Source organism: Electrophorus electricus, chromosome 4 (assembly GCF_041902795.1).
Source record: "Electrophorus electricus isolate QZ-2024a chromosome 4, ASM4190279v1, whole genome shotgun sequence".
NCBI classification, from domain to species: domain Eukaryota; kingdom Metazoa; phylum Chordata; class Actinopteri; order Gymnotiformes; family Gymnotidae; genus Electrophorus; species Electrophorus electricus.
Window position 1 is genome coordinate 11,101,696 of NC_137500.1, and position 13,305 is coordinate 11,115,000.

Here is a 13,305-nt window from a genome sequence, read left to right on the forward strand (position 1 = left end):
AAAATGTAGGTATAGTGACAAAGGGATTTTAAGATTACTCTATTGTTTAACTGTGCTGCGTTTTTATGACCAATATAAGCCGTAGATTTGGGGAAGCCCTAGAGCACACAACACTAGCTCAGCCAAGGGAATATTGGGATATACGATTTTTAAAAGGCAGTAAAACGGAACCAAAGTACACTAAATTTAATATGGATTAATACATATTTTAGTCATGGAATACCTAATGTGTATCATAATTTGTATCTGCCAGTCGGCAACTTTTTTGTTTATTAAAAACAATGTTAACCAGGAAGCTAATGATGAATTTAGGCTAGTAGATACTGATCCATGTTCGACCTATTCACGTCGCAAAGTTCTGAAAAATCTTTACATTGGGCTTTCAGGGGAAATTCGACGCAGCGATTTTAAGTCACTGTGAGTCCCTGTCAAAACTGGATTCTAATGCTTCTGTCTCGCCTACTCCGCGCATCCTCGTTGCTTCCGTGATGTTCCTTTGAGGGGCCATCAAGTTACAGCCTAGAGTGCGCTCACAAAGTCTAGCACGAGGGAGCAAGCGAGTTGTAGGTACGTGACGCAAATTACTTAAGACGGGATTCTTACGTATCAGAATACTCCATGAATAATTATATAATGAAAAACTATTCTAAAGGTTATTTTTTAGTTGCTTGACTGAGAAAACAATTTCTATAAATGACGTTTTAATGACATTAGGCTTTTGGAACAACTGGAATATGTACACCTGACATCTCGACACTGAAGTTAACCTGCTGTTCTGAGGACGTTACAGAGAAGTCGGCTGCTTTATATTTGGGGAAAACACTGTACATAATTAAACAGCTGATTATAAGGGAAACGATCTTGAATAGAGAAGGTGTTATTTCACTTAAGGGATTTCTCAGTTAACTGTCCCTGAGGGATAGAGACTGTAGACGGATGAATGTTTGAGCCATTGCCGACCCCCGCCGCTTCCACGGGCCGGAGGGAACCGTACATGGAGTTTTTAATTGGGACACATTAGGATGGATGAAACGGTGGTTGATGAAACGGAAGCCTTGCAGAGATTTTTTGAAGGTAAGAGGTGTCCATTGATACGCGCTACATTTTTTAAAATGCACAAAATAGTGTTTAAGATATACGGGGGTATAAGATACAAAGGGGGAATTGTATCTTAATTGATCTCATAAGGATTAAACTCATTTGACGCTTTAATATTTTCGTTATTGTCATAGGTATTTTCATATTAGGTCTACTTGATTGTTTGATTTTCCTCTGAAACAAATGAATGTTTTTTTCATGTAGGCTACAAAAGGTCAAGATGTTCTAGACCCTCGTTTGAGGATAAATAGTTTTAGTTATATTCTAATTGGGCATGCTATAAATCATGATATTGATTATCAATGTTTTTGTTTTTGCATTTCTGTTAGACTCTTCATATTGCAACTTGAAATCAGGGCCATTGACTCTCAGACTCTGCTGACATTAAAGTGGTGGAGGGGGTTGCTACTAGGAGGCTAGGGGTGTTTGGAAGTTAGTGAGTGTGTGGGTTATTATTGGGTGGCTGGTGCTGGATGTGTCATGGGGGGATTTGGGGGGACTGGATTTGGACACTAAAAAATAGCCAAAGGAGATGAAAGCCAGGAAAAGGTTAGGGTGGATGTATTCTTGGAAGGATAAAGCCAAAGGTAAAGGTTAGAGCAGAGATGGGTAGCAGAAATAGAGAAATGTTTGGAGAGAGGGATCATAAAAGGTAGAAGAGAACGTTATGGTATAGGAATTCACACTCAAAAAAAGATAAATGGTGTGTGTGAGGCCAGGGCATAAGGTGAGAGATTTGTATTTAATGTTTTAAAGGAATAGATTCTAACAGAATAATGGACAGAGATATTTAAAATCAGCCACTAGTTATGGAGGACATCTAAATTATCGATATAGTACTTAGCTTCTTCCTTTCATGTTTTTAAATACTATGGCTACTTAACATCATAGCATGTGAGTATACACCACTAAACCTCTATGCTATTGTGAGTCATATACCCTTTCAATTAAGGCACAATTGTTAGTGTAATAAGTATAAAGATGATGATGTTGTGAATAAGGCACTAAGGGCACTTTTCAGTTGGACCTGCAACTCATCCCAGCTTCTAGCTCTTCTCCCACTCTTTTTTTTGCTGGGGGGTGGGGGGGCAGTAAATACAGACTACTCCATTGTTTTAACCCTTGACTGCAACATACAGATAAATCTTACTACCATGTGTTCAGATAAAGGGAATGATGTGATATTAGGCTTCTGGTTAGATTTAGGAGCTCTCCCAGAGGTGATGTGCTCAGAGTGCAGGTGTGGCAGGGGGCTTTTTGACAGTGAACTAGTGTAAACATCGTTGACTTGCACTGGCTCTGGGGTTCACTGCTGTCAAGTGCTGCTCTTGACTTTAACAGGAATTTCATGTGTTTACATTCCTCCATTGGGAGTGAGAGAGATGCGCTGATTCTGGACTCTGCTACAGCCCAATGGCAATCTCTGGAGGTCCAGCAGGGATTCTGCATATGTCTCCAGCACAGTGCTGTGTTGGCTGTGTTGTCAAGTGTATTGTAATATCTATTTGGTTTATTCTGACAGTTTTTGGAAAGCAATTACTTTAATAATGGCCTTAGCCAAGTTCATTTTTGTATTTGTGTATGTTACCAAAAAAAAAAGAAAAAAAGAAAAGCCATTCAGCAAATTGGGTTTTTCTGCCTTCAGTAGCTGGGATTGTATGTTTTAAGTTTTTCCAATGTGTGACGACATAACAAAAATTCACTGAATACAATATAATTATTTTGTATTAGTCAATTTCCTGACTTGTCATGGTTTGTCATTTATCTGTGTACAGTATGTTAAGGTTTTAGGGTAGAACTTTGCCAGTAAAGGGATTGCGTCTTATGCTTCACGTTGAAAATGACCAAACAAAGTAATATGGTCTGGCTAATGGAGAGATACACTATGTCATTTATATAATCACATCTCTTGTGATGTCATTTTTTTGGTTTATGGAACTCAGGTGCTTGCAAGCCACGTCATATTTGCAGACTCACCTAATTTTCCTGAGATAGAAAGTTTTCCTGGCCTTTTTTAAAGCTACAGTATGTTTTCCATATTCATGAATGTGCTTGTGTGTGTGTGTGTGTGTGTGTGTTTGGAGAGTGGGCTAGTGTTATTGGAAAGAACTCAGGACAGCCATTGTGGTGTTCCAGCACACAAAGGACAAAAGAAGAGGTGAAAGGCCATTTGTTGATAAAACTGATGTGACCCCTAGCTGAAAGAGTCTCCATCTCATTTCACTCAGTGTGAGAGATCACAATCATACCACTGAGCAAAGTTATTAGACTGTTTTTAATTACTTTTGAACAAATCAAGTCATTAAAAACATTCTCATAACTTTATCCAGTTATAGAATCCTTCAAGTGTTTGAAATGAAGCTTGATTACAGGCTTAAAATAAATGTTTAGTTGTTCAATTACTTTTAAAACTCAATTTAAAGACTTTAGAACTTTTCAGAATCCAAATGTTTAACTTGACTTTCAAGTGGTCAAAACCAGCTCAATTGTTCTGACTAGTAAGAAGACCTAATAATAAGTCAGAAATATTATAGATGTGTCATCATTAAACTCCACACTTGGATACTAATAGTAGCCTGGGTTCCTATGTGGAGCATACCAAATATTTTAGCTTTTAAAACTTTGGAAATCCATATAGCAATTTTGATAATTACATGTATCTGTTGTTAGACTAACTTATTGTAAGGTATATATACATATCTTGAAAATATGTTTATATGTCCTTTCACAAAGATTCTCTACTCCAGTCACTGTGTTCATATTATTTTCACAATTTATTCTTTGCATGTGCTTCATATAATACTTATGTAATCAGTTGTATTGATTATTTTATTTACTCGCCTAATGAGGCTTAGATCCAGACTTGATTCCCAACAAAATTATTCTTCACTGAATCCTTTCATTGCTTAATTGAAAACTAGACACATGATAAACAAACAGTGAAAATAAGTTATATGAATAGGCATTTCTAGAGACAGGACAAAATTATTATAATGGAGTCAGTACTTTTGGAAGGACTGACTTGATATTGAGTTTAGTTGGTGAGGTGTGTAGAATCACTTTATGGTCCACTTTAGCAGGTATCTGTCTGGTGACTCTACACTTAAAATACAAACAGTACCTGCCGAATGATGCAACTAGGCAAGTAGCCACAAATAATAAGAGGAGAGAACATATGAAAGTCAAACGTATAATCATTTTGTGCTCTAGTAGAGTGCTAACTTTTACTTATATATGTAGCAACAAATCCTTTGTCTTGCACACTGGATGAATGCACCTTGCCGAGAATACATGATGCATTCACATCTCAGTAAAGAGTGATTTTAAGAGGCTTATTGGGTTATGTATACTCTCACCCTAATGGACTGGGCCATTCCTGGCATTCCTTGGTGACCTTTGAGAAACAGAACGAGGTGAGAGTAATGGTTTTCTCTCTATCCACTTTGGCTTTTTAGTCCTTGCCTCGGTCAGACTCCATTAGAGTGACAGTGTGCAGACAATGTGAGGGCGATAGATAACAGACTCAAACACACATAAACATACGTATGCATGTAGCTATGAAAACACACACAAACATATTCGTGCACACATTCATGCAAAATCCAGACGTATTTATACACACTACTGAAACACAAACACTAACTAAAACACACACTATCTGAAAACACACATGCAGGAGCAAAGGAGCAAACATACAGCATGGAGTATGAAACGATAGCAGAGTAGATCAGTCAACAGTGCAGTGTGGGAGTCAATGTTTTGGATGGGGGCCCATCTGTGTGCTTTATATCACTGTTTAACATTAGTCTGGAGAGAATCACCTCGTCAACACTCTGCCTGGAGCCCAACTGGACTGTTCGTCCTTCACAGAGAGAGTGCTTTCTGACTTCATTTTGAAGCACTGAAATAACGATATCTCCAGTGGCAGGGCCAGTTCTAAGGTTAGGCAACATTGGTAACTCTACAACTATATTTCTGTGTGGACCTACCAAAAATGATTTAGCACATGCAATCATGGAAATGTCAGCAGCAAAGAACCACATATATCCTTCATTTCTAATATCTCAACATGCCAAATTCCAAGACAGCTTTCCAGTTACCAGCTGTGATTTGTACTTATGCAGTCCACTCCTCAGTCTGTCTGAAATGGTTTAACAGCAGCTTTGCAAGGGGTCAAGAATCTCTTGCATGAGTCTGTCCTGCATTAATAGGGCCACTTTTATGGAAGAACTTAAACCTCTTAGTTTATGGGCTTTCACCCTGTCCTGATAAGTCATGGTGTGCTGCTGGAGTGAGGGCGCAGGTGGCTGCCAGGGATGGGGGGCGGTGGTAAGCAGACTCAGCAGGGCTGGCGGCTACAGCAGCTTCACGTTCTCCTGCTCCTCTAACAGTGTAGTGCCATCACTGGAATGCATTGTTTTTGACCAGCCATGCATATAACTTGCAACCAGCCCGTGTTAGTCTGAAAACAGTGGGTGCTGACTTCATGTTTTCAGGTGGTACTACTACTGTCTTCATGTTTGCTGTTTGTTTTGCTTTAGCATATGTTCACCTATGTACCCTAATCAAGTTTATGCTCTAATGACATTTCCTTACATGCAGCTCAATAGAGTAGTTAATTCTGTCATTAGGGCTATTATATAGTGATTAGCTTAGAACATGTTTTTTTTGTTGTTGATGTTTTTCAGGAAGAGAGGGTCTCCTACAGATGTAGGGTGTAGAGGGGCTGAAATCATAATCATATGTTGTTTGCCATAACTACTAACCTGAGCTGAGTCTGAGCATATTCAGAGGCACTGGACTGAGCATGAGGAATGAGAGGTTGGCGGTCGTGATGTATAAAATGTGGCTCTTGGAGTAATTGGGTCATTTCTTGTATACTCCTTCTTTTATTCTCTAACTCATTCATACATTCTTTTCTTCTTTTTCTCAGACCTTTTCCCATTGTTTCTTCATCTGTCCAGTTGGTTGATGTTTGTACCTCCCCTTACACTTTAACCTTTAATGCACACCCCTGCAGTCTATGTGTAGGTAAGCTGCTCAGGTCTGGTGGACTCAGTGTTGGTGGGAGATGTGTGGGGTAGCCTGGTACAGCCCTGTCTTATGACTGGGACATAATCCACCATTACAATACACACACACATGCACGCTCGTGCGCACACACACACACACAAACACACGCATGCATGCGCACACGCACACACACACACACACACAACACACACACACACTCACACACACAAATACACACAAAAAAAGGAATGTAACCTCAAATCCTAGCAATGATGTCTGACATGGAATGATCTGTGAAATGTTTTTGAGTGATGAGTGTGGATGTGTGCATGGGTGTGCGTGGGTGTGTATGGGTGTGTTTGTGTGTGTGCACATGTGTGTGAATCACATGCCAGCTCATCTTCAGCTCTAGTTCTGTGGTGACTGAGAAGACCTTGCTATGCTGTGGCTACAAGCAGGTACTAATGATTTGTAACTCCTCCATCCTCTGTCTCATGTTCTCTCTCTTTCTGTGATGTTTTAATTTACTCTCTTTGTGCACCATATGAGAATGGAGATCAGTGATGGTGCAGTATTTTCAATTTTCTTTTTGAAAAATCATGTTTGATGTGAAAGATTCTGCTACTGTCTTAGATTCACAGTGTGTATTAAAAACTTCTGTATCCAGTGTGCACATTATTATTATTTGTGTGTGTGTGTGTGTGTGTGTGTGTGTGTGTCCAAGAAAAAATCGCATGCTGGGAAGTTTTAAGTGTTTACTGTTTGATAATGGTATGGACTTTGCTCGATCGTTTGGTTGTCAGGTGTGAATTAGAGTTTAATATTTAACACACTTACACTCATATGCATACACACACACACACACACACACACACACACACACACACACACACACACACACACACTGTAATAGTGTATTCATTTAGGTTTTCTTTAGAGGATGAGTCTCTTCTTATCCTTAGTAACCAGCATGAAATCTTTTTTGTATTTTAATTTTTAAACTGAGGTTTGGATCTTGTCTACATTTTCTCATGGAGATCAGTATAATGTACCCACAGTGTCAGAATGTTCTTGTCTTTCTATCATAGTTAATGTACACAGAGAGTAAAACAGCACACACACACACACACACACACACACACACACACACACACACACACACACACACACAATTATTTTCTTTCACAGCTGTTTGCTTATTCTCCCATTTTCAATGCCTTTTTGAGGGCAAAGGGGATGTGTGCTTAGTCAGAATAAGTCACACTAGCCACACTATCCACATTATCCAAAATGGAATGAAACCAACAAACAACAACAACAAAAAATAGAGACAGTTAAAGTATGGAAACAAGGAGCTATGGGAAGTGTGGATGTGTACAGGAAGTGAAGGAGGGAGTAAAGGAAGAGAATTTATATAGAGTGGAGGGGAAGAATATATGTCTTTGTATGTTGTTGACTAAGAATAATGAGGTCTATGGGGAGCATCACAATCTACTCTCCCTGGCATATGAATGCAGTGCAATATGCTTGATTTATGGAAGATTTAACAGACTATGTACCAGTAAATATAGTAGAAATGTAAAAGTACTAAATGAGTTTTTCCTCCTCAGGTTAACAGGCATGGCCACCATAGTGTTATAACATTACTTACTTACAGTTATGCCGGACAATACAAAAGCCATTTATTCTAAGTGAGTTTTATGAGGATCTATCTCAGTTTTCCCCATCACACACATACACCCTCAAACACACAGACACATACAACCCCCTCCCCCCCCACATACACACACCAGCTCTGTTACTATTTATCTTGTGTTGTTATCCAGAAGACAACTCCAGCATTGAGGTGGAGTCCTGCTCCCCACCCCCAGTCAACCTCCAGCCCAGCAGAGAAAAGGCCTGTGTGTGTGTGTGTGTGTGTGTGTGTGTGTGTGTGTGTGTGTGTGTGTGTGTGTGTGTGTGTGTGTGTGTGTGTGTGTGTGTGTGTGTGTCTGTGAGTGTGTGTATATGGATGCGCAGCATGAGGGCCACATTCACAATCAGACCTCTGTCTGTACAGCACCACAGCTGGACACAGCCCCCTTCAGCCGAACACAGTCCCATTAACTCAAACACTAATTAAATATCTTTAGCTCCAGACTTTTGCTGGCTTACTCTTAAGTACAGAGACGGCTTGAGTTAAGGTGTGACTAATAACTAACTGATTTGATCAAAGCCTTTCACGTTATAATTTTTAAATGGTACTCCATGTGTCAAGATTAGTTGATTATTTCGTTTTTGCATATACTCAGTGTTCTTTCAGAACATTCTTGCTAATCATCCTCTATAGATGTTTGCCAATTAATTATTTTGATTCTTTTTCAGTTTTTTGCTTTCCAATCACCTTTTTTTCTTTGTCTCCTTCACCCCACCCTCTTCTGGACTCCCCACCCCCAACCCCACCCCAGTTCACTGGCTTCTTCCGTTATCAGTACTGCCAGCCCAGATTTACTAGTACTGTTGGCTGGGGTGAACATCTGGGTCTTATTAACGAGCAGCCATCCCTCTCCTGCCCTCTCAAACCCTTGGCATATGTTTAGCGCTGTTACCCAGTGCACATTCTCCGTTATATTCTCATTACTTATTTCGGTATGGGAACTTTAATTATTTTCAGAAGAAAAGCAATTTCTGAGAAGGCAGCTAAGAATAACCTATAAGCAGCTGTCAAATGCCCATGATGGCTCCACTTGTTCTTAACGCATTTCTTTCCACTTTGTGTTTGGGTCATTTTTGGTTGAATTAGTTGTTTTTTATTGAATATGAAAGGTTTTGGTTGAATATGAGTCGTTATGACATGCTGATGTTGGGAGGGGAGATGCAGGCTTTGGATCTTAGCCTTGACCCAGACCAGACAAGGTGAATAACTTGTGAAACTGCATTTAAGGCATAAGATGAGAGGGCAAGGAGAGAGAAAGAAAGACAAAATGAGGCTTTTCCTAACACTAACACTGAAATTCTTTGCATACCAAGCTGGGTAGCAGCTTAATCTATCAGAGAAGAGAGTGCTGGGGTTTAGGGGATGCCTGCCCACCCACTCCATCCCTCCCCCTGACCTTCTGCCTAACCTCACTCCCTTTCCCCCTTCCTCCATCACTCCTCTACCACCCTCACCATCGCTGTCCCATTGCCTTGGATTTTCTGTTAAGATCACATTTGAGTTTCACATTTCTTTATTTGCTGATTTTTGCATATCTTTGATAAATGGGAAACTGACATAAATGATGTGGATAGGGAATATTTCATCTGTTTTATCGCTTGATTGACTTGTGAGCCACAGACTTAAAATGTGTGTTGAAATTGTGTGTCATGTGTTGGGGATTTGGGGAGATTTTGTAGAGGCAGTAGAAGGAGAGAATGAGAGGGAGAGCAATTGTTTTTCTTTAAACCAAAGCAGTAAGAGAAAATGAAGAGGGCATGAGCACAGTATCAACAAGGCACCATCAATGATAAGGTTCATGAAGGTTCATAGGTCTAACTTTGTCAATGACACTGTGGTCAACAGAGTCAGCAGCACCCATATCCAATACAGGTGATTCAGCCATCTATGCCATCCTATCCCCACTAAGCTTGGGCAAAATGCTGCTATAAGTTCATATATGGTTGGACAATTCTCATAACACAGGACAAAGATAGAACACAAAAAGTTTAGAAAATCTTATTCTAAATAAGCAAAATCTATAATTAAAATGATCACATTCATTTTTTTAAATTATTAAATAATCCTAATTAGAAATGATTAGTTTCAGTCCTTTGGCAAGAATGACTAAATTAGGTAATATCCAACAAGAGCTTGTTAAATGGAAACATGTTTAATTAGCTCTCTGTCTGCCACCATTAGTGAGTATGAATAATCACAATTAACAATCACAAGATTATTATCTTTAATTTTACATAGTTGAAAATGTATAGCTTGACGATGTTTCCTCTCCCGGCTCCTGTCTTATCGTCTACAGGTCATGATATTAACAGCTCTTTGGAGCCAGCAAACATTGACACCAGTATACTGGAGGAGTATATCAGCAAAGAGGACGACAGCACAGACATGTGAGAGACTCAGGCAGTGCTTATTCACAGACACATGCACACACACACACACACACACACACACACACACACACACATACACACAAACAAAGAGAGAGAGAGAGAGAGAAAGAGAGAGAGAGAGAGAGAGAGAGAGAGAGAGAGAGAGAGAGAGAGAAAGAGAAAGGACACATAAAGTAGGCTGACACATAAAAATGATCCACTTTAATCATACAGTGCCCTTACACATGTTTTTGTACAAGGCTATAAACCCCCTGTATAAACACACACTATGGCTGACATAGTGTGTGTTCATTTACTTTGACATCACATCGTGAAGTATCTTTTGGCTTGTTTTCACAATGATTGTGTGGGCATGTTTAAAATTGTTTCTTTCAAACTCCTTTGCAGCTGTTTTTCAGAGGTCCATAGCGCTCCGGGGCCTAACTACTCCTCCCCCCAGCCCAGCTCGTCCTCATCTGGGGGGGTGGTGTGTGGTGTGAGCCCCCCCATTCCACACCGCCAGGGTGCTGCCCAGTCCCTGCCCCCACCCTGTCAGAACCCCTACCCTCCACCACCGCTGCTCAGCCTTCTCAGGCACAACCACCCGTGCCTGGGCCAGCAGAGCCAGGGCCCTCCGCATCATCAACAGGTCCCACAGCCTCACATCAAGCAAGAGCACTGCGGTCACTACGCCCCTGGGTGAGAGAGACAGAATGAGAATAAAAGGGAGATTGAGGTTGACAGCAAAAGCGTGGGATTTAATCAATGGTTAATAAGGAGAACAATGACACAAAGACAGATAAGCACACTCAAGTACAGAGAGGTTATTTTGAGGCTTTGTTTCCACTGATTACTGACTATAGATTGTGCAAACATGATGAAAAAAGCTTGCTTGTATCCTAGTTGTTTCCTGTGTTGCCATGGAGAAATAGTGCATTTCTGATGTATATGGATTAGTAAGTGTAGCTTTTTCAATGACAGAGCCAGACCTCAGTGGTTGCTCACTCTACTGGCCCTGCCTCCTATAATATGAATCACCTAATTTGCTAAATGAACTGACCTAAACTTCAGCAAACAACACTCAGAAAAATCATAGACAGGGAACGAAGGGAGTCAACCATGAGCAATCGGTGAAGGATAAGACAAATGGATATCTGTGCTGATAACCTGTTATGAATTATGGCTTTGCATGACATGTATTTTCGCAATCATTAATTGGATTTTGAAACATAGGAAAAAAAATGAGACCAGCAGGTGTTGTTACAGCAATGAAATTTATTATTAGATTTCCACTTTATTGCTCTGGAAAATGCACATTTCAGAGATCCTCCTGAAATATCTAAAACTTTGTGCCTTACAAGCTCTTTTTTATTACAGAACATTACCAGAGTCTCCACCTGACTCTAGTTCCGAACCCTACTCCCCCCAACAAGTGAATGGTAAGTTCCATCTACTGAAGGGATTTTCTTATAGAGCATTAAAAGAGGCTGTGTCTATTAGGCTAACAAGTATTACAGTCTATTGTGAGCTGTGTATCCCACCACTGCTTGCATTTTTATTGTAATTTGCAAAAATAGCTACCAGTTACTTAATTTCGATTGCACTTAATTTTGATTGCATCGAATTGATGAAAAAAGGAATGGTATTATACAGGTATAATAAAGGACTGGTGTAGCTATGAAATTGGTGCAGCTAATAAATTCATAACTCAGTGTAACAGCTGTGGTGTAACATTACCAATGAAAGAAGAAGGGTAGTTGCCTGCTCAGATTGATCACATTGATTACAATAAAATAACAGATATTCATCTGATTTGCATAGAACATTCTGTGAAGATAAAGAACAAAGATAAGTGAGAGGGAAGGAGAGATCAAAGTGTAAATTTGATAGTCTGAATATAGAGTTGATTTCACAGAGCAAGAGACAGGACTGTGCTGCATAAATTTAGTATTTATATACTTTTTCATCTTTTAAATTATGTTAAATGTGTTTTTTTTTTACTTCATTAATTAGGTTATGTAATATAAATGTACAATCCACCTAGTCAAACATATTTGTGCTGCTCCCCACACACCTGTGTTGGTCTTTCCCACCAAGGAGAAAGGTGTGGAACATTTTAATCTGATTGGCAGAAATCCATTTTAACAGTGCAATATACCAAGTCTGGATTCAGACTTAATTGATGGCTTAACTGTTAAAAATGACTTCAGAGAGTAAACATAATTTAAAGTATTCATCTATTTTATATAGAGATTAAAAAACATAGACTGTATGAATTTCCAGCATATATTAATGTGTCTCTCTCCCTCCAACAGACTCACACATGCTCCGAACAATGACACCTGAGAATATGTGTCACATGACCAGCCCGCCACCCCTGCCCCCTCATGGGCACTATACCAGCATGCATAGGGACATGTACCTGAAACCAGAGCCCATGATCTCACAGTACCCAGTTGGTCCAGCCAGCAGCGGGGGTGGAGACATGACACAGAGTCAGATGCTCCATCAGCTGTTACAGCACCCACAAGAGTGAGAAATAGTGACACAGAGGAAATAAAAGTGACATACAAATGAAAGAATTTCATTGGTTGTGCTGGATTGAACTGTAAACATTAGTTTAATGTTTGCTTGCATTATAAAATATATGTATGTTAATAAGAAATTAAATAATTAACCACTTGTGTGTGTGTGTGTGTGTGTGTGTGTGTGTGTGTGTGTGTGTGTGTGTGTTTGTGTGTGTGTAGTGGTATTCCTGTTCATCAAGCAAAGAAGAGGAAGCACTCAGATTCTCCTAATAGCAGTCTAAATGCTCAAATACTCAGTGGAATTATTAAACAAGAGCCAGGTACACATATTCATATCCACACAAGCATAAACCAACTTTCCACGTGTTATTATAAACTTGTAATTCAACGTGTAAGTTGTATTGTTTGGCTGTTGTGTTATAGGTTTGATGCAAGATGCTGAGAGCTCATATTTGGACCCAAATTACCAGTGTATAAAATGGCAGCCACACCAGCAGAACAAATGGACCCCATTATACGATGCTAGTGGCAAAGAAATGTTGGTGATATTTCTGCTTTTTAAAAATGTAACACCATGACCTCATATGTGCTTTGGGAAGTA

The 13,305-nt window shown here is 39.7% G+C and overlaps 1 protein-coding gene across 9 annotated transcripts in view; it reads left to right on the plus strand.

Moving 5' to 3' along the window:
- The first annotated feature begins 204 nt into the window (after positions 1-204).
- Positions 205-13,305, plus strand: part of myrf (myelin regulatory factor) — a 24,212-nt gene continuing 11,111 nt past the window's right edge. For 2 of the 9 annotated variants that reach the window (XM_081712365.1, XM_081712366.1), the window contains exons 1-7: positions 1,567-1,685; positions 10,104-10,194; positions 10,585-10,875; positions 11,554-11,615; positions 12,492-12,708; positions 12,924-13,024; positions 13,128-13,242. In XM_081712365.1, the coding sequence (XP_081568491.1) occupies positions 1,631-1,685; positions 10,104-10,194; positions 10,585-10,875; positions 11,554-11,615; positions 12,492-12,708; positions 12,924-13,024; positions 13,128-13,242 (932 nt within the window). In that variant the 5' untranslated portion in view covers positions 1,567-1,630. Of the gene's footprint in view, positions 1,075-1,566; positions 1,686-6,509; positions 6,570-9,270; positions 9,680-10,103; positions 10,195-10,584; positions 10,876-11,553; positions 11,616-12,491; positions 12,709-12,923; positions 13,025-13,127; positions 13,243-13,305 lie in introns of those variants that run through there. The other 7 variants (XM_035523833.2, XM_035523838.2, XM_035523834.2 and 4 more) reach the window with 6 other exon arrangements.